The sequence below is a fragment of the Heloderma suspectum genome, chromosome 4, assembly GCF_057233095.1.
Source record: "Heloderma suspectum isolate Gila_16-S chromosome 4, 16-S_ref, whole genome shotgun sequence".
Classification (NCBI taxonomy): domain Eukaryota; kingdom Metazoa; phylum Chordata; class Lepidosauria; order Squamata; family Helodermatidae; genus Heloderma; species Heloderma suspectum.
Genome location: NC_139461.1, coordinates 131,636,170 through 131,657,328, shown reverse-complemented (window position 1 = coordinate 131,657,328; position 21,159 = coordinate 131,636,170). Strand labels below are relative to the sequence as shown.

The window sequence follows — 21,159 nt, the reverse complement described above, 5'->3', positions numbered from 1 at the left end:
GTAAAGCCTCATCAGAAAGCCACTTGGCTTTCTTGCATTTCTTTTTCTTTGGGATGGGTTGAGTTGCTGCCTCCTGAACAATGTTACGGACCTCCGTCCATAGTTCCTCAGGCACTCTGTCTATCAGGTCTAATCCCTGAAATCTATTCCTCACCTCCACTGTATATTCATAAGGGATATGATTGAGGTCATACCTGAATGGTTTAGTGGTTTTCCCTACGTTCTTCAATTTAAGCCGAAACTTTGCAACAAGAAGCTCATGATCTGAGCCACAGTCAGCTCCAGGTCTTGTTTTGACTGACTGTATAGAGCTTCTCCATCTTTGGCTACAAAGGACATAATCAACCTGATTTCGATATTGACCATCTGGTGATGTCCATGTGTAGAGTCGTCTCTTGTGCTGTTGGAAAAGAGTGTTTGCTATGATCAGCGTGTTCTCTTGGCAAAACTATTAGCTTTTCTTCTGCTTCATTTTGTACACCAAGGCCATGCCTGCCTGTTATCCCAGTGATTTCTTGACTTCCTACTTTAGCATTCCAATCCCCTATGATGAAGAGGACATCTTTTTTTGGTGTTAGTTCTAGAAGGTGTTGTAGGTCTTCATAGAACCAATCAACCTCAGCTTCTTCAGCATCAGTGGTTGGGGCATAGACTTGAATTACTGTGATGTTGAATGGTTTGCCTTGGATTCGTACTGAGATCATTCTATCATTTTTAAGATTGTACCCCAGTACTGCTTTTCCCACCCTTTTGTTGACTATGAGCGCTACTCCATTTCTTCTAAGGGATTCTTGCCCACAATAGTAGATATGACGGTCACCTGAATTAAATTTGCCCATGCCTGTCCATTTTAGTTCACTGATTCCCAAGATGTCGATGTTCAATCTTGCCATCTCATGTTTGACCACCTCCAGCTTACCTTGATTCATTGATCTGACATTCCAGGTTCCTAAACAATGTTGTTCTTTACAGCATCTGATTTTCTTTTCACCACCAGACACATCCACAGCTGAGTGTCCTTTCGGCTTTGGCCCAGCCACTTCACTCTTTCTGGCGCTACTTGGAGATACCCTCTGCTCTTCCCCAGTAGTATATTGGACACCTTCCGACCTGAGGGTCTCATCTTCCGGCGTCATCTCTTTTTGCCTTGTGATACGTTCCATGGGGTTTTCTTGGCAAGAATACTGGAGTGGGTTGCCATTTCCTTCTCCAGTGGACCACATTTTGTCAGAACTCTCTGCCATGACCTGTCCATCTTGGGTGGCCCTGCACGGCATAGCTTATGGCTTCACTGAGTTACGCAAGCCCCTTTGCCACAACAAGGCAGTGATCCATGAAGGGGAACCCTATCCTACCACCCTGGATTCACTGGGTGGCCTTGGGCATACCACTATTTCATTTTTTGTTATTAACAGTTTGGGCATACGAGTATTTCTAAGGATGCTTCCAGACAAGGCTCTTATTGTGTGATCGGTCTGCCTCGTTCACAGAATTTTACAGGGGGTCCAAGCATTGTGGTATTCCATTTGTAACCTTCCTATGTTTTCCCACCAACTTCTTCCATCTTTTTTCTTACCACAGAACATCTGTTAAGGAGGGAAAGACAGAACAGCTGTACAGTGTCTTTTGACTGGTAGTGCCAGGAGCCATCCATCTGGAAGCACCCTAAGCCTCAGCTCTGAATCTGTAAAATGGGAACATTAAGGAGCTGTTTCATAGTTCTACTATGAAGATAAATGCGATAAGTGTTGTAAGTAAAAACTGTCAGAGAAAGGATCAATAATGTCAAAACTGTGTATGAGAAGTTGCTCAGTTCTGTGCCCTATGAACTTGGATCATATACTTTTTGAAGTCAGTGGGAGAATTATACTTTTCTGTCAGCAACGTCAGGCCACAACTAAGGCCTTTGATAACTTCACCCGCAATGCCCAAATCTGTGCCTGGTTTCTAAAATTAAAGTTAATCCTCTTTCAACCAAAGTCTTCTTATTAAAAACAACAGGAGTACATGAACCTTCTAATCTTGCCAGGCCACCATGGGCTGCCTTTTTTCAAACTCCATAGAAGAACTGTACTGATGCCAATACAAGATTTATATTTTCCTCTTAGAAATCTCAGTAAATGCATTAAAATAAGCCCACAAAAATCAGATAAGGAAGTGAGAAGGGAAGCACTGAGATTGGAATGGCATTCTTGTGGTTTCTGAACATGACTGATTGGGGCACAGGGTTGCTCAGATGAGTAGGAATGCTGAGAGGGAGTGAGAGTCTGAAGGGTCCATTTCTTTCTTTCTTTCTTTCTTTCTTTCTTTCTTTCTTTCTTTCTTTCTTTCTTTCTTTCTTCCTCCTCCTCCTCCTCCTCCTCCTCCTCCTCTCCTTGTGACTCAAGGTGGAAGGTGGAAAGATGGGAATTCTTTTGCTAATTGATTAACTTGCCTTAGGAATGTGACTCCAGTGATTTCTGAAGGTTGTCTCTGTGAATAGGGGAAAAAGGCCAAGAACAAAACAAAGGGCCCATAGCTCAGTTGCAGAGCCCAGGCTTTGTTAACATATAGGAGGATCCAGATTCCAGTGAAAGAATCTCAGATAGCAGGGCTGGGAAAGGGACCTTTGCCTGAGACCTTGGGGAACTTTAGAAGGGAGATTAGATACATTCATGGAGGTTAAGGCTATCAGTGACTACTAGTCATGGTGTCCATATGCTTCCTCCAGGGTCAGAGGCACCATGCTTCTGAATATCAGTCATAATGGGACAGATATAATGGGACTGATACTGCCATAATGGCAGGAGGGTGCTGTTGCATTCATGTTTTGCGTATGGGCTTCCCAAGGGCAGCTGGTTGGCCCTTCTGGGGAAAAAGAATGCTGTACTAGATAGGCCTTTAGTCTGATCTATCAGGGCTCTTCCTCTGTAGCTGTGAGTCCAAGTAGGCAACACAGGGCAGGCTGGATGGGACCAGTGATTTGGCCCAATATAAGGCAGCTTCATACATTCAAGAACAGAATGAAAGAAATGGTTAAGGACACATTCCTTGGGCTGATATGTAACCCCAATAGACTGATCTGGTGAGTACATACCAAAACAGTATGGGTGATTTCATGCACGAGGCTTATGGGGAGGAAGGCTTGGGCTTGCCTTCACCCTGCCCACTCCACCTGGCTAAATCCAGTTTTCAGGCCTGGAGTTATATGAACGATACAATTAAAACAAGCAAACAGACAGCTCTGTGAAAAAAGCCTCCTTGCACAATGAGTTCACATGCCTCTTTTTTGTTGTACTGGAATGGGTCTTGGGCATAAACTAAGGGACTTTTCAAACACCATGCGGTGAAAACCCCAGGTATGCTATTAGTATACTTGGCTAACAGTATACAAGACAGTATTCGTAACAGTATCCATTAAGTCAGAGTCAGTCCTGGCTTCCTTAACAAATAGATGCATGTGATGCCCATGTTTGCAAACATATGTTTGTCCCCACAAATGTATGGATTTTGAATGTTGTGTCTTAATAACAATTATCTAGATGTGTTCATGACACCTGTACACAGGGCCAACAGAAGTAGTTCTTCCAGCAAAGCAGGGTTCATATTGCGCTGGTGCCTTAACACACCCAAAGAACTGGAACCAATGAAAGACCAAAAATAACCAATCCTTTCTCGTTAGTATTTGCATTTTGAATATTTGCGATTCATGAACTGCTGATAAATGCCAGTTGAAAGCTAAGTGGAAAGAAAAGAAGAGTAAATGAGCTTCGAGTGACCTGAAAACAGAAATATATTTTGTGCTGTGTTCTAGAGCAATTGAACTGTGTCTGATATATTAATTTCCCTTTCTAAAAGCAGTGCATTTAATTTTATGACTCAGATTAAAAAAAAAAGTCAAAAAGGGAGTAATGTCCAGTTTCTATTCACTTCAGTACAGGGATGGATACCTTTGATCTTCCTGATGTTAGAGGACTGCAACTCCCATCAGCCCTAGCCAGCATAGGCAGTGGATGATGGGAATTTCTGCCAAACAACATCTGGAGAGCTATACACTCCTCCTCCTGCTTTAGTGGGATTAAATACTAGGTTTCCTTATGTAGTCTTGACACACTATCTATAGGTATTAAGCAGCCAAAGCATCTGTGACATGCCAATGCCAGGAAAGAAAAATTCCCATCCAGTTGCGCAGCTCCCATTTCAATCAGGCTTGCAACAGAACAGCCTTTTGGAGGACTGTGTCCCAAATGGGCAGACAGATAAAATGGCATTCCCAGTCCATATCTACCTTTATATTTTGCTAATGTATTGCTCATCTTATTTGCTCCATACCAACTTCATGCTCTAAACTCTGACATTCCAAGTCATAGAATCATACAATAGTCAGGTTGGAAGGGGCCTGTAAGACCATTGAGTCCAACCCCCTGCTCAGTGCAGGAAAAAGCATCCCTGAAAGATGGCTGTCCAGCTTCATCTTGAATGCCTCCAGTGTGGGAGAGCCCACCACCTCCCCAGGTAATTGGTTCCATTGTTGTATTGCTAGAACAGTCAGGAAGTTTTTCCTGATGTTCAGCCGGAATCTGGCTTCCTGTAGCTTGAGCCCATTATTCTGTGTCCTGCACTCTGAGATGATCGAGAAGAGATCCTGGCCTTCCTCTCTGTGACAACCTTTCAAGTACTTGAAGAGTGCTATCCTATCTCCCCTCAGTCTTCTCAAGGCTAAAAATGCCCAGTTCTTTCAGTCTCTCCTCACAGGGCTTTGTTTCCAGTCTCCTGATCATCTTTGTTGCCTGCCTCTGAACCCTCTCCAGTTTGTCTGCATTCTTATTAAGGTGTGGCACCCAGAACTGGACACAGTACTCCAGATGAGGCCTAACCAGTGCTGAGTAGAGGGGAACTAGTACTTCCCGGGATTTGGAAGCTATGCTTCTATTAATGCAGCCCAAAATACCATTTGCCTTTTTTGCAGCCAGATCACATTGTTGGCTCTTATTTAGCTTGTGATCCACAACAACTCCAAGATCCTTCTCGCTTGTAGTATTGTTGAGCCAAGTCATTCCCCTTCTCCGTGATCTAGCTATACATTCTGGGCCAAAACAGACATTGCTTTTAAATCTGTGTCTAGCAGCTACAGCTTTTTCTTTTCATTTTTTACTATAGAGTAGGTGCAGGCCCTCTGATCTGGTTGGCTTTCTTTCAGCTTATTTGCACACAACATGTTTACAGGAGTGGGTTTCCTCTGTGTAAGGCATAATATTGTACAACGATATTTGCAGACGTCCATAAGCTGTTTTGGGGTTGTGGGTGGTTTGTTAACCATGCCAACATCCCACCCTGGCTGGGTTCACATGACACAACAAGCTCGCATTTTAGAGATGCTGGCTGGTCTGCAACGATAAGCCCCACAGGTAAATTAACCTACGTGGCTTGTCATAACATGTGAACCAGGTCTGTGTAAATGGAGGTTGCCACATCTCCAGTGCAGCCCGGAGACTTCCACAAGTACTCTTGTCTTACATTACACTGCATAGACCACTTATGGGAGTGGTTTGTTATGCAAATGAGCTGGCAGAGAGACCATTTGAACTGTCAGGGAGGAGAGGTAGCAACCTGAGAGGTATTGGCCAAGAGCACCCTGCATTGTATGAGCTTCAGAAATAGGTTGGGCGCTAGCCTTGTTTCGACTGGAAGGGAGAAGGGAAGTCCTGGGCTTAAGCAGCATCAGTGTGATGCTGCGTAGTTGCTAAGGGGAAACAGTATGTCATTCACACCATGGCATTGTTGTGGCCACCCACAGTCCTTTTGCTCCACCTAGTATTGCAGCTGGGGTAGATGATATTATACAATTTGACCTTCATTTAAAAAAAAAAAAAATCTTTTGACACCCACATTTTCCCAGGCATCCTAAGTCCTCTTGTACTGCCCAGGTGTGTTTGCAAGCCGTTTAATATGCTTGATACTCAATACCTCATGCCTCAAATATCCAAGCTAGTTGATGACTATGAACCTTAATCTAACATACATGAATGTGGGAAAAAGAATAGAAGAATTTGATCCACTATTGGTGGCAGTTGGACAAACAGAGAGAGAGAAAAATGTCACCTGGTTTCAGTGCAAGCATGAAACTCTGGTTCGGTTCTTTAGCCTGGAGAGGAACTTGCTCTTTTCTTCCATTGATGTAAGCAAAGGGCATTGGTTTTGGCCAGAACCCAGATGAAAACCTGCCATGAGTTGTAACTGGAGAACAGGTGTAACTGAAAACTTAAATGCAAAAGAAAACTAGGAGTGTTGTGGGTTTCCTATGCACACAAGAATTCAACATGAATGGAAAATACCCAGTTTTGTGCTTGTTATAGATCTGAGGAGAGGGGAACTTTCCCTATGGGCAGATCCCTTTGTTTACAAGGATTCGTCCAAAAAAGAATTACGATAGGCTGCCACCTATCATAATGCACCATAGGGCTTCTCTACATTATGGAACAATCCCACAGTCTTACCGGGCTTTCTGCTTCTGTTTCCGTGGTGCAATTAAGACGGGCTCCTTTAGACAACAAACATGTGAGGTAGAATTGAAAACGTCCTCCCTCCCCCACCCTTGCTGAGCTTTCTATATTTTCAATGAAACAGCACCATCTAATGACCAAATTATAGCGCTATGCCGGCATTTCACGCTGGTATCTCCGGTTTTTAAAAAAATGCCAGCTTATCTCTGACCTTTTTGAAAGCGGGATAAGCAGGAAATAGCGTGGGAGATGTCCTGAAGGTGACGATATCATGTAAAGGACCCACAAAACTTCTGTGAGTGGCCAATCACAAGCATGCAATAAATTGCTCATCTAGAGATGCCCATAATCTGTTCAGTAGCTTGGGGAATTTTGAACCCCTTCTGCCAAGGACCTCTCTCTTCACCCAAATGCCAAGGAAAAGTAAAAAAAGAAAGGTGCTTTGGATTTACCTGCTGAAAGCCCAGAAGACACAGAACTTAACAAAACCTTGTGAAATTTCCTAATACCATAGTATCCAGGCTGCCTTGCACATGGGGAAAGTTTTAGTGAGGAATTTCTTTTTAAAACAATGCAACCGAATGTCAAGTTATAAAAAGGAGTTTATTTGGGGGAAGCAAGAAAAAAAGGAAGGCAACAATCACACAAAATTCCAAATAAAAAAGACAATCTAGCTTAGCTAGTTATATATTGCCTACTTGAGTAGAATCTTGGATTTCAGACCATATGCAGAGTTCCTTGCAGAGAGGAGGTTCTGAGAGAGAGTGTCATTGGAATGCTGATTAGATGCTTCCAGGAAGAGGAAGACTGGGGGTGGTCTCACATATTTATGGGAATTGGAGTATAGGCAAAGCTAACCCTGTAAGAGATGGACTGTTATTTTGGAGAGATAAGCTCTATTTTTGATGTCAGGTATCTGACAAAGGAACTGGCAGAAGAACTCTCAGAACCGCTGTCTGTTCTCTTTGAGAAATCATGGAGGATGGGGGAAGTACCAGATGACTGGAGGAGGGCTAATGTTGTCCCTATCTTCAAAAAGGGTAAAAAGGAGGAACCTGGGAACTACAGACCAGTCAGTCTGACATCAATCCTTGGGAAAATTCTGGAGCAGATGATAAAGCAATCCATCTGGAAGCACCTTGAAAACAATGCAGTGATTACTCGAAGCCAACATGGATTTGTCAAAAACAAGTCCTGCCAGACGAATCTGATCTCATGTTTTGATCAAGTAACCTCCCTTGTGGACCTTGGGAATGCTGTAGACATCATATACCTCAACTTCAGCAAAGCTTTCAACAAAGTGCCCCATGATCTCCTGATGAGCAAACGAGCTCAAAGTGGGCTAGATGAAACAACGATCCGGTGGATCCACAGTTGGCTACAGAATCGGACTCAAAGAGTGCTTATCAATGGAACCTTCTCAAACTGGGGAGAGGTAATGAGTGGGGTACCGCAGGGCTCAGTCCTGGGCCCAGTGCTCTTCAACATTTGTATTAATGACTTGGAGGAGGAGGTGCAGGGAATGCTGATCAGATTTGCAGATGACACCAAACTGGGCAGGATAGCTAATACTTTGGAAGACAGAAACAAAATTCAAAGTGATCTGGATAGACTGGAGCGCCTGGCAGAAAACAACAGAATGGCATTTAATAGGGATAAATGCCAAGTTCTGCACCTAGGAAAAAGAAACCAAATGCACAGTTACAAGATGGGGGATACATGGCTCAACAACATTACAAGCGAGAAGGATCTTGGAATTGTTGTGGATCACAAGCTGAAAATGAGCTAACAATGTGATGTGGCTGCAAAAAAGGCAAATGCTGTTTTGGGCTGCATTAATAGAAGCATAGTTTCCAAATCCCGGGAAGTACTAGTTCCCCTCTACTCAGCACTGGTTAGGCCTCATCTGGAGTACTGTGTCCAGTTCTGGGCACCACACTTTAAGAAGGATGCAGACAAACTAGAGAGGGTTCAGAGGAGGGCAACGAAGATGATCAGGGGACTGGAAACAAAGCCCTGTGAGGAGAGACTGAAAGAACTGGGCATTTTTAGCCTTGAGAAGAGGGGAGATACGATAGTTCTGTTCAAGTACTTGAAAGGTTGTCACAGAGAGAAAGGCCAGGATCTCTTCTCGATCATCCCAGAGTGCAGGACACGGAATAATGGGCTCAAGTGACAGGAAGCCAGATTCCGGCTGAACATCAGGAAAAACTTCCTGACTGTAAGAGCAATACGACAATGGAACCAATTACCTAGGGAGGTGGTGGGCTCTCCCACACTGGAGGCGTTCAAGACGAGGCTGGGCAGCCATCTGTCAGGGATGCTCTGACTTGGATTCCTGCATTGAGTAGGGGGTTGGACTCGATGGCCTTGTAGGCCCCTTCCAACCCTGCTATTCTATGATTCTATTCTATCTACCCAGCAAATCAGAAAATTATTTAGCAGCTAGATGCACCTCCCTAATGACTCTGAACTTACATGGCAAAAGAGCTAACCAGTTTCAGCTAGTGTTAGTAATGTGAAAAAAGAGATTAACTGTGGATATTTATTCAGAGACAAAGCGCAGGATATATGCTTATTCAGGCTTCACTGCAGGGGTGCAAAATTGCAGACACTGTAGGTGTCAGTATTGAGCCTCATCATACTATAGGGTTTCATCACTATGCTGAAGATGTTGTATGTGAAATGTTTTTACTAGAGAGCCTACTGATAATGCATGGAGTAAAAAGTTGGCTACATCAGTAAAATATATGTAAGGAAATGACGTAGATGTGAGGAAATTACTGACAGGGGGCTCAGAGTCAGTCTCCCATTGAGGCACCGAGTAGACCAAAGCTTGCTTACAATGTAGAAGCATCATTTGCCTGCAGACCATTATCTGGGACCATGAACGGCCCTAGCAACAACAGTGTGATGAGAATCATGGACCATTAAGGAGGCAAGAGTGGCAACAAGAGAGCTGGCGGGGGAAGCAAAAGAACTGCTAAGGGGGAGCTGGAGGGGAGAGGTGAGGAGAAAAATAGTTGTGTGGAAAGACCCCTTAGGTAAGGTCTTAGGGGCTGTTCACACAAGATGCTAGCCCACATTCAGTGGCTGAGTTTGGGTTGTTTTGAACCATGGGTTGTTTGTTGAACTGTGGGTTATCATGTTGTCTGAACACAGCCAGGGTGCCTTGTTAACCATGCAGTATGGCTTATTTTTCTTGAACATGCCACCTTGAGAACCATGGTTTGTTGCTGGGTTGTTCAGGGTGGTTAACAAGCCATCCTGCTGAAACTGCGCTACATTCAGATAACCCACCCTGCACAAAACGTGCTGCGTTCAGACAACACACTTAACCTGTGGTTCAAGAAACAACCCACGGTTCAAAACAACCCACACTCAACCACTGAGTGTGGGTTAGCATGTTATGTGAACCCAGTCTCTGAGTGACTCAGTGATGGGGAAAGACACCGTGGGGAATGTTCTAGAGTGACTGCCCTCCTGTTTCTGATTCTTGGAGCCGTTCCTTTATTGAAGTCCCTGTATTAGGACTATATGGACAATCCCACTGCAAAATATCCTCAGTGGTGCACAGCCAGGCCAACCCAGGGCCCATTTTAGGGGGCCCATTCTTACATTATATTGGTGATTTGACTGCTGATGAGAAATCGACAAATAGCCAGCAGCCTGGACACGTATGAAGGCAGGCAGGATATATGTACTGAAAATAAATAAAATGGAACAAGTTGTAAGAGAAGCCATTTGTGTGATGGGTCCCCTGCCCACAAGTGTTGAATGATTCTAACTATTGTGCATTGCTGTAGGTCCTTCACCATGCACTGCGACTGGTATTCGTTTCCTCTGCAGTAGCCTGTCCTGAAATGATTTAAAAGCAGGGAGGGTGTTCCTTTTGCTGAATGATATAATAGCCCAGAACTAGAACATATCCGGCCTGTAATGTTCTATCAACAGTTCAAAGTTAACCTCATCAACTTCAGCTGGTGAATTAGCAGGCTGTGCCCTGCAGGGTGCCCTGGTGGTCATACTTTTGGATTTAGATGCATGTTCACTAGAGAAGAGCTGCCTCCAATTGCACTCAGGGATTTAACACACTGATTTGAGCTCTATCTATCTATCTATCTATCTATCATCTATCTACTCTTACTGCCAAAACAGGCAGTAATTTATGAGAGACCAGTACTAGAAAACTGGAACTGTTCCTGGTAAATAAGGGCCTTTGGAGTTTCAGATACTGGGATAGTGGCTTATGTGTGTTCTGGGAACTGACATGGGTATTAGAGAACTGAACTGTATGGTCTGGCTGAACGTGTGAGGAGTGATCTGACAGTGTTCAGAATTCTAAAATGTCTGAAGTTCATATTTCTGAGATTTGGCGCTTATTTTAAACTTTGGTTTTGCAGTGAGTATTTAATAGGAGTTAAAAAGGAAGCCTGCTACTTTCTGCCCATACACTCATGTGTCCTTTTCTATTGGGATTAGGGAAAGTGTGGCCCTCCAGATGCTGTGGGATTGCAGCTCCCATTACCCCTAGCCAGCTTGGCCAGTGGTGAGAATCCCAACACCATCTGGAGGGCCACATGTTCCCCATCTGTATTTTAAACCTTACGTTGCATTGAATAATGTTTTTGGTCTCTCTTCCAATCTAGTGTGAAGAGTCTGTAAAAGAAAATTGCTATTTTATTGACTTACATAGCAGTACTTCGAAAAGATCCCCTCCTGCCGCTCCAGAAAAAAAGTACCTATGGAGTAACATGCAACCGTACACAGTTACCCACAAGTACTCAGATGTATTCTGACATACACCCTAATCATGACTACTTAAGAGTGCAATCCTTTACACACCTACCTAGGAGTAAGTCACATTGAACTCAGTAGGTTCAGTTCTGAGTAGTTTGAGGAGATTATAGAATAGCAGGGTTGAAAGGTCCCTACAAGACCATTGAGTCCAACCCCCTGCTCAGTGCAGGAAGCCTGATTCCCAGGCGGTCCTCCATCCAAGTACTAACCAGGGCTAACCCTGCTTAGCTTCCGAGATCAGATGAGATCAGGCACATTAGGTCCTTTAGATATGCAGAAGATTGCACTGTTATTTGAAATTAGGTCCAATGGATTTAACTGGAACTTACTTCCTGCTGAGATGTTCAGGCTGGGAATATGTTCATTTTGGAGTCAATAGGCACAATGCAGAAAACCTGAGCTGCAGTCCAAGGGGAATAAATGGGATTGAAGTGCATTATTCTGTGTATAAATGGTGTTGATTCTGTGGGGCATTCACACCTTTTTCTGGATTGTAGTCCTTGAGGTTCAGTTGTCTTAAAGGTAAATCTTTCAGTTTATATGTGGTTGTGGTATAAGCTTGTGGCTCCAGTTTTAAACATGGGCTTTGTTTCATTTACTCACCACACCAATCAATCATTTCTGCAGTGTTGGCAATAACAGCATGTTTTGTAGATGAAAGCATTTACAGCTGTGCTAGTCCCACAGAGCAAAACAGAGTGATACCTCTGAATGAATTAACTTTTCCCACACCTTGTTGAAACATTTTGCTACCTGGTTAGAGGGAAGTGGTGTAACCTGATCTCTTCAGCAAGGCCAGGCACTTTGTAACCCAGTCATCATAGTTTCTATTTTAAAATCCCAGCTCTGTTGGTTTAAACAACAAGTCATTTCCCTGGGCAGCTGTCAATCTGATTATTTGATTTCTTTTTTTGAAATTGCTTTTCTGAAAAACTTAATCTGAAGAAAAGTTCTGTCTCTCTTGAGAGCATGGTTCTGGCTTTCATGTTTTATGGTTTTGGATTGGCACGGCTGTTGGTGCAACCCATCCTAGGTCTGTTAAGATAAAAATAACAGGGCCTTTCTGGATCAGACCAAAGGCCTGTCTCGTCCAGCATTCTGTATCTCACAGAGGCCAACCTGATACCTCTATGAAGCCCACAAGCAGGACATGAAAGCAATAGTCGTCTCCCACTGTTGTTCCCCAGGAACTGGTGCTGAAAGGCCCACTGCCTCTGAAGCTGCAGCCACTGAACACGAGAAGAACTACCACAGCAAATCTCAAACTATATCTTTCCCAGCATTTTCTCATGCAATTTGCTGATTAATACTCTTGTGAGGAGCAGGCATGCTCCACATCCCACGGACTATCTCTGTTTGATCTCGATATCCTTGTTTTCTATCACAAAGGGCATATCATACAGACAGAGTCAGACTGGTTTAATAGTCTGTCTGTCTGTCTGTCTGTCTGTCTGTCTATCTATCTATCTATCTATCTATCTATCTATCTATCTATTTCATTTTTATACTGCCCAATATCCAAAGCTCTCTAGGCAGTTCACAAAAATTAAAACCACAAAGTGCACCATAAAACAATATAAAATATGAAAGTTTAAAACTACAGTATAAAAGTACAACCAGAATAGAACCTAGCAGCAATGCAGATATTTAAAATACAGATTGAAAACAGCAGAGCTAAAAGGCTAGAGTGCTAAAATGCTGAGGAAATAAAAAGGTCTTCACCTGGCGCTGAAAGGAGTACAGCGGAGGTGCCAGGTGAACCTCTCTAGGGAGCTCATTCCACATTCGGGATGCCACAACAGAAAAGGCCCTCTTCCTGGTAGCCACCCACCTCACTTCCTTTGGTAGGGGCTCCCAGAGAAGGACCCCTGAAGATGAACTTAGGGTCTGGGCAGGTCCATATGGGAGGAGGCAATCCTTCAGATAACCTGGCCCCAAGCCATTTAGGGCTTTGAATGTTAATGCCAGCACTTTGAAGCAGGCCTGGACATGGACTGACAGCCAGTGCAACTGGAAAAACACTGGCATAATGTGATCTCGTTGGCCAGTTCCCGTGAACAGTCTCGCTGCCTTTTTTTGACCAGCTGAAGTTTCCGGACCATTTTCAATGGCAGCCCCACATATAGCACATTGCAGTAATCCAAACAAGAGGTTGCCAGAGAACCCTACGTAGTTTTATGAAGGAACTGGGGATTCTCAGCCTCTTTGCCAGTCTATAATTCCCAGTACCTTTCTTTTTTCAGAGACCTCCAAATGTGTCGGAGGGGGTGCGAGTGGAAGGGTGTGGTAGTGTAAATCTGGCATTGATTGGGTAAAACAAACCAAAACCCCAGTAACCAAATTGGAGTCTGTGATTCTGGTATGCAGGAATGCATGTGATACATACACATTTCCAGGCTACAGACAGAGAGACTAAAACAAAATGTAATCGGAGGATAGGTGCGGACATTAGGTTCCAGCTTAGCCTGTTGCTAAGGCATTCATTCGTTAGTCACAGTGGCTGACACTCCAGCACATCTGAAACTTTATCTCTCGTCTGTGGTGATTCACTGACCACACTGACATGGCCTTGGCTAAGGAAAGCAGTGTATCCAGACCACCCTTTCATCAAAGTGGCCCATCAGTCTCAGAGAGTAATTTGTGAATGTGATTACTCGGATTTCAGGAATGCAGAACCCTTTTATCATCAGTTCTGTCCTGGGGGGTGCTTTGATCTGCATGATGTGGGTATCCATTCTCACACTAGGTAAACGAGGAGATAAGCATCAGACAGAAGACAGATGATAAGCCTTGCTCAACAGTAGGCAGGTAGCCAGGGTGTATGATTCACTCTGGGCATTTTTAATGTAAAACTGTGGTCCCCCCCCCCCTTCAGCTCCTGGGATCCATTACACTGTTGTATCACTCTTATCTAGGTGCTATTAAAACAAGCATATGCAAGCTCTCCTATTCAGAACTTATCTGGCCCTGGAATTTGTTACACTGGAACTGGCTGGCAATAAACAATCCCCCCACTCCAATATCTATGGCACTGGCCGGCATTCAGGACATAATTGCAGAAGAAACCTCTGCCCTTGTAGGCAAATCTATGTCATGATAGTATGTGATGGAATTGCCAGGCTGTGCATTTGCAATATTCCTGTAAAAATTTGTCCAGTCAACAGTGTGATAGAGTTTAGCCAATGCATTCCTACACTCTTAGGTTTGGCAACATTTTCTCCCACTTTTTAAAAAATCTGCTGTTATGGGGGAAAGAGAGGATTGCCAGTTAACAGTCCACATTAGACCAGAGCCCAAGTCCTTTAAGACAGAGGCATCAGCCCTTCACCCAGCACAGAAGGATTAGGAAGCAGTAGAACCATCCCGTCTTCTCTTAGTTGTCATCTGATTGGCTCCAGTCCCAGCATTCCAATTGGATGGGAGCGTTATATAAACTTCAAAGTGAGGGCAGGCCAGTTCTGTATGGTCTGCTGTGACAACCTACTTGCCAAGTCAGGATGACTTTGTTATGCTCAGCCCGCTTGTCCCATCTTTTCCTGCCTTAAATACCTGCTCTTTGAGGTAGTGTCCTGCGCCACTGGGCACTCAAGTCTTGCAGGAGACACCAGTGACATCCAGTGGAGTAAAGTCAAGCAAGATAAAGTCCTGTCAAGGTAGGCAAAGTTGAGTCATGGTGGGCAAGGTCAGATCAAGAAGATGAAGTCCAGGCAAGACAGGCAAAGTCAAGTCAAAAACCTTCTTACTCAAAGGGCAGACAAATAGGACTTGGGACAGCTTCACGTGAACCCTACTGGCTGATGTTCTCTCATACTAAGGTAGCTATAGACATATGATGCCTTAGGAAGGAGCTAGAGCCAGCTGATGCCATGTGAAGGCTGACACGACCTGTAGTGTGGTTCACTACACCTCTCTGGAAGAGTCCTCCCCTGATTTTGCAGTTCTTGACTTGTGCAAGGCTGGGGAGACTGAGGTACTGTAGCAGACTCCATCTCCCCAGGACTGGGCCCTCCAGCTTGGAAGGCCATAAATAAAGTTCTCCCTTCAAGGAAGTGGCCTGAGCCTTGTCTTCATCAGAGCACTCCACCATGCACTATACAGTCCTAGGGTGAAGACAGCTAGAGTCAGAGTGAAGACAGCTAGAGGCTGGCTCCCTTAGTTTAGATCAGGGGTGGGCAACCTGGTGCCCTCCAGATGTTTTGGACTACAACTCTCATCAGGCCCAGCCAGCATGGCCAATGGTCAGGGACTATAGGAGTTGTAATCCAAAATGACTGAAGAGCATCAGATTGCCCACTCCTGGTTTAAGTTACTTGACCATGATCATTGCATCACTTTCTGTAAGTGTAAGTCTTACAAAAAATAACACATCATTTATTTGAGGAACCAAACTAAACAACAACTCTTCTTTTATATTCCTTGAGGTGAAGACTTACTGTCATTTAGTCTCTTGATTTATTAAGCATTCAATGGGTTCAGGAAATATATGATGTATGATGTTCTTCTGTGTGATCTAAAGAGGAAGGCTGAATTGTGTGATCAAGAAAGAATTGAGATTGCAGTCCTAAACATACCAGGGAGTAAGCCTCATTGAACCCAGTGGGGCTTCCTTCAAAGAAAACATGCATAGGCTGGTGCTGTTAGTCTGCTGGTCAGAACATCATCAATTGCAAATGCTCTGAAGCTTAAAAGCATGTTTAGAAAGAATTTGGCAGATTTTTGAGGTGACAAACATAACTATATTACTCTTTGAAAAGATGGTTATCAGTGAAATAACATGCTTGTAGAAAATTGGCCAAGCCATGTAGTCCAGTACTGAGGGCGCCCTGTGTGGAGCCATAGCTTGGAGGAAGAGCACAGGCTTCCTAGGTTTGATCCCTAGCCTTGGTTTCTGAAGGAGAGAGAAATACTGAAGCATGAAAGTGCAGTGTGGTAGCCAGCCAACCCCTTCAGACCTGTTCATGCTGGTTGATGCCCTTTATTTGCCCCAGCCCCCTTGATCTCACCCAGGCATGCCTTCCCTTTCATTTTCTTTAGGATGATTGACAATCAATATGTGCTGATGATTTTCTCAGGGCACCTAGTTATGCACCTCCTCCCTCCACTTCAGGTAGCCCAGGGGTGGGGAAACTGTGGTCCTCCTGCACAAATAACCAGTGATGGGGGGGAGGGGGTTTAGCCAGGAGAAGAAGGGGCGTAGCCTTCTGTGGAACCCTGGAGGGCTGGATTGGGATCCCAGAGGGCCAGATTTGGCCACTGGGTCTGAAGTTCTTCACCCTTGGTTTATTGGATCATCATCAGTCATCAGGATGGAGGGAGTCAGGGTGACACTGAGATGCTGGGATCTCCCACCATTCCTGCTAGTGCCCCAGGGCCAAAGTTACAATCAAGATGCAGAGCCTGAGGAAGGTGAACTGGAGACGGGTACACGGAGCTGTTGCTATACCACTTCCCAGGATGTATTCTCCATCGTGAAAATAACTGAGGTGAGCAGCAAATGGGGGAGGGGCCATCTGCCAATCATCAGAAGAACAGTGTTGCAGCTGGATAGACAAACATTTTATTGAGCAGCATTGGGTGAGTTCTGACAGCATCACAGACAAATGGGTTGCCAAACTCTTTGTTCATAGAGGACCATGTGCTTGGGAGAGTGGTATGACAGGTACAAAAGTTCCAGTTCTCACTATCGCTGCATCTCCATGCTGGCGAATGCTGTACCTATTGTATTACTGCAAGTCACGTCCTCTGGAGAGGCATGGGAACCCTGCTACAACAAAAATGTCACTTCACAGGGGAACAGTTGACTGCCTCTGGCCACTGCTTGTGGTCTGTATGATTTGCTGTGTAGGGCACAACCTTGCCTCTGTTCATGGGAGCCGGTGTGGTATAGAGGGTAGAGTGTTGGGGAGTAGAACTCAGAAGACCTGGGTTCTACTCCCCTCTCTCAGCCATGAAGTTCAGTGGGTGACCCTGGGCCTCTCTCTTTCCCTCTCTCTTTCAGCCTAACCTACCCCACAAAGTTGTTACGAGGATAAGTGGAGTGGGGCTACACCACCCTGAGCAGTTTGGCAGAAGGGTGGGTCAACAAATGTAATAAATGTATCAATAACGTTGAACATAACTTGGTTGCCTGTGAGGAGATAACAGATACATGGGGGTGGTGAGGAGTAATGGGATGCAACCGCAACAGATAGTTCCTGTGACCAGGGGTGCTTCCAGATGGATGGCTCCCAGCGCAACCAGTCAGAAGGCTTTGTGCAGCTATTCTGTGTTTTCCTCCTTGACGGTGTGTGTGTGTGTGTGTGTGTGTGTTAAGAAAAAAGGCAGAAGAAGCTGTGGGAAGACACAGGAGAGTTACAAGTGGAATATGACAATGTCTGGGCCCTCATAAAATTCCATTAATGAGGCAGGGCGATTGCATGCGAAATGCCCCATCAGGAAACACCCTAGGTGATGGTTGAGTAAGCGAGAAAGAGTGCGATTACTTTGGTGCTTTCCCATTCCTCATGCCTCAGCCTAGTTCCCTGTTCTCCTGCTGGCAGTTCCCCTGATCTCTCTGTTTGTGGGTTGACCTATTCGGGGAAATATTGAGACAGCATACTCATCCTCTGTAAGGAGCTGCATTGGAACTCTGTCTCCAGGGAGTATACAGAGTATAAGAGTATACAGGGATATTCTGCCAGGGAAAATGAGTAATGAGTCTTTGGCCAGCAGTGTCAACAGGAGTGCCTAGTATTCACCAGCAGAGGTCACTGTGCTCCCCACTGCCCTCACCTGTCCATCCTGGGAGCTTACCTGTATTTGGGTATTAGCATCAGGTGCCCCCTTACTGCAGACTCCATACTTGCCCTGTTGACTTCCATATGGAAGACACTGCCATCTCTTGTTGCAGCAGTGGAGTTGGCATTCCTGGTGGGTGCTGATGCTCTGAAGCAGGGTATCTTCCCCAACCCTTGTACCCTCCAGATGTTTTGGATTACAACTCCCAGAATGCCTGACGATTGGCCATGCTAGCTGGGGCTGATGGAAGTTGAAGTTCAAAACGTCTGGAGGACATCAGGTTGGGGAAGGCCGCTCTAAGGATACTGAGAAGACACATTTTATTAATCCGCCATTCATTTTTTATTGCTCTTCATGCGCCAAATGCTCTTTTTGTGCATTAGCCCCATTTTTGCCAGTTGCCTGATTCTAGTCCTCACACAAGGGGCAGAGCAAGGTGGCTCCATGCTGTGCATTTTGATACGAGAGATCCTTGTTCTCCAGCTGGATCTTTCTTGTATACTCTTGATGTTGTGCTGTGGAATTAGTGGAAATCCTCTCCTCCATTGTGGCTAGAGGGACAGAGGATGTGAAAGGTGTGTTGCAGGTGGGGCTTGGTGCAGGGGGAGATACAGGAATTTTAAGTTTGCAGATGTAATGCTATGCTGGCAGTAGGGGAACGGGACCAACCTTGAGTGGGTACAGGATTCTGACTTTCTACTTTGACCCCATCAGTCCATCAAATTTTTTTCTTTGTGTTGGTGGAGTCCTGCCAGCATAAGGGTTACAGTCTCCTGCTGGTACAAGGATATTGCTACCCTGGTATGAATTTTTTTCTCCTGTCAGTGTAGTGTTGTGATCTGCCACTGCAAGGGGTTTGAGAGCAATCTTCTCTGGCCCAGCAGGTGTAACTGGAGGACAGGATCATGCTGATAGGGTGCAGTCCTGTGTACATGTCTATGGGTATAAGTCCTATTGGAGTCAGTGGGATTTGCTACTGAGCAAATGTTCATGCTGTACCTCAGTCAGCCCTAAAGCGGACTACCTGACCACTTCATAATACCACTGTGAAGTCATAAGCCATCTCAAGCAGTTGAGGAGGCAGGCTAGTACGGAATTAAGAAACGAATACCCCATTTCCCGATTAAACTAAATTATCAATGATCGATATATAGATTCCCTGAATTATGGATAAGACTGACTGAAACTAAATATTTTTAAGATGGAAGGTGTGGGAAGACATGCTCAGATTCTGCCGCTTGAAGCTGTAGGAGAAGTCTGTTGTTTTGCAACTATGACGGGAATGCAACTTCAAACAGCTAAATCCTCCATGGCATGTTTACAGCAACATTGCTTTGAACCACTGAGAATCTAGTAATTCAGACTGTGAAGTTGAAACTTTTGAGTTTCAAAGTAAACTCTTTCTGAGAACAAGCATGAGATAAACTTACCAGCATGCCATACAGGGAAAAGGAGGAACCTATATATGTGTGATATAGAAAAGTGACTGTTTATTGTGGAACCTTAGCTGTGAATTTCCTAACTCTCTGTAACCTCCCGCCAGCTCTGGATGCTTTAAGCTGGTTTGAACTTCCTCTTGCTCAACCACTCATATTCAAATGTTCTCTGTAAGCAAGCATCTTTTAAACAGTGTTTACTTTGTCGACATATAAACATTCTTACAGCACAGCTGGATATCCAGCTTCAGAATTTAAACCCAAAATCCTAAGGAAAGCAACTTTTTTGAGGATGTATCATTTCCAAACACGAGCATGATCCAGCCAAAATAAATCCCTTTAAAGTCTGTTTGATTTCAGTGGGAGACAGTTATACATATGCTCAACTTCTCCATTGTAATCAATGAGAACCTTGGCTCAGTCATGCTCAATCGTTTTTGTCATGTTGTCCCAAATTATTTCTGCCGTTTCCTATTTATCGCTGTCAGTTAATACTAATATTTTCATTTTACAAGATTCACTCATACACCAGAGCCCTCTTTATTTGGTGGGAAAGGTCTCAATTGCACAACTGGAAACCAACCATAGTGTGAATTCTAGATTTACCCAAAATTTGAGTTGCAGGGTTTTTCACCCAAATCAGAGGAAAAACCCAAGATGAATGTTACTGAAATTGATAAGGCTTGGGAAACCACAAAGAAAAGCGGTTATCCCCTCAAAATCGAAACCGCCAAAGTGATGCTTGTCTCATCACCTTCATGACATGGGAGCAGTCCATGCTACCTCATAAGCTCCTTCCTGCATAGTTTGGCTAACATCAGAGGCTATGATGATAGAGCCTCCACAGTGGCTTCTCCCAGGGGCAACACTGGTATGGAGAGGAGTTTTGGTGTGGGCTCTGCCCACATGGTTTGAGGTGATAGGAAGGAGCGGCACCAGGGCCAGCCCTACCATTAGGCAGAATGAGGTGGCTGCCCCAGGCTGGGTGGTGTGGGGACAGCCCTCCTGGCCATCCCTCCTCTGTTGGAGGACAGAACTGCATGTATCACACGGCCTACCCTGAACCCCTTAAACTAGCCTGCTGCCCTCAGGGGCAGCGAAGGATGCTCTCCCATCACTAGTATTGAAGTGAGACTCAGCAGTCATCTTCTGTCCATGGAAGGGGTGGGGGGCGCCATCTTGTCCTTCGTCTCAGGCAGCAAAATGTCTTGAGCTGGCCCTGGCAGTAGCTCCGTCACACAAAAGGGGGCTCTCTCTCTATATCCATAGCCCTATGCAGGTATTCACTTCCTCGCATATAGAGCTAAAGTGTGGATGGGGACGTGAGTGTGCATGTCACCCCTACCCTCAGTGTCTCCGCATGCCTGGCTTCTAGTTTAGACTGAAAAGGGATCTATAAACATGTTCATTTGAATGTGCTTACAGAGTTCCCACAATAAGGAACCCTGAAGAAACTCTGTCTGCCTTCCTCCCTGCCTGCCTGCCTGCCTGCCTGCCTGCCTATCATCTCTTTAGGCTCCTTGCTGCTGTACTTTATCTGCTGTTGCTTTCTGCATGTCTTGTGTTTGTTATGATCTTATTGTTTTTAAGTTTTGTAATGAGCACTGAACATTTTAATGGAAAGGTGGGGTAGAAATACAGGGACTTAAGCAATAGCATTTGGT

The 21,159-nt window shown here is 44.7% G+C and overlaps 1 protein-coding gene across 2 annotated transcripts in view; it reads left to right on the top strand.

Moving 5' to 3' along the window:
• The window catches only part of BASP1 (brain abundant membrane attached signal protein 1), a 96,337-nt gene that overhangs the window by 56,993 nt on the left and 18,185 nt on the right, over positions 1–21,159 (top strand). The window contains exon 2 of one of the 2 annotated variants that reach the window (XM_084850559.1): positions 1,582–1,750. The exons of the other annotated variant lie outside the window; for it this stretch is intronic. Within the exon in view, the coding sequence (XP_084706685.1) occupies positions 1,727–1,750 (24 nt within the window). The 5' untranslated portion in view covers positions 1,582–1,726. The remainder of the gene's footprint in view (positions 1–1,581; positions 1,751–21,159) is intronic. 2 annotated transcript variants of the gene reach the window in all.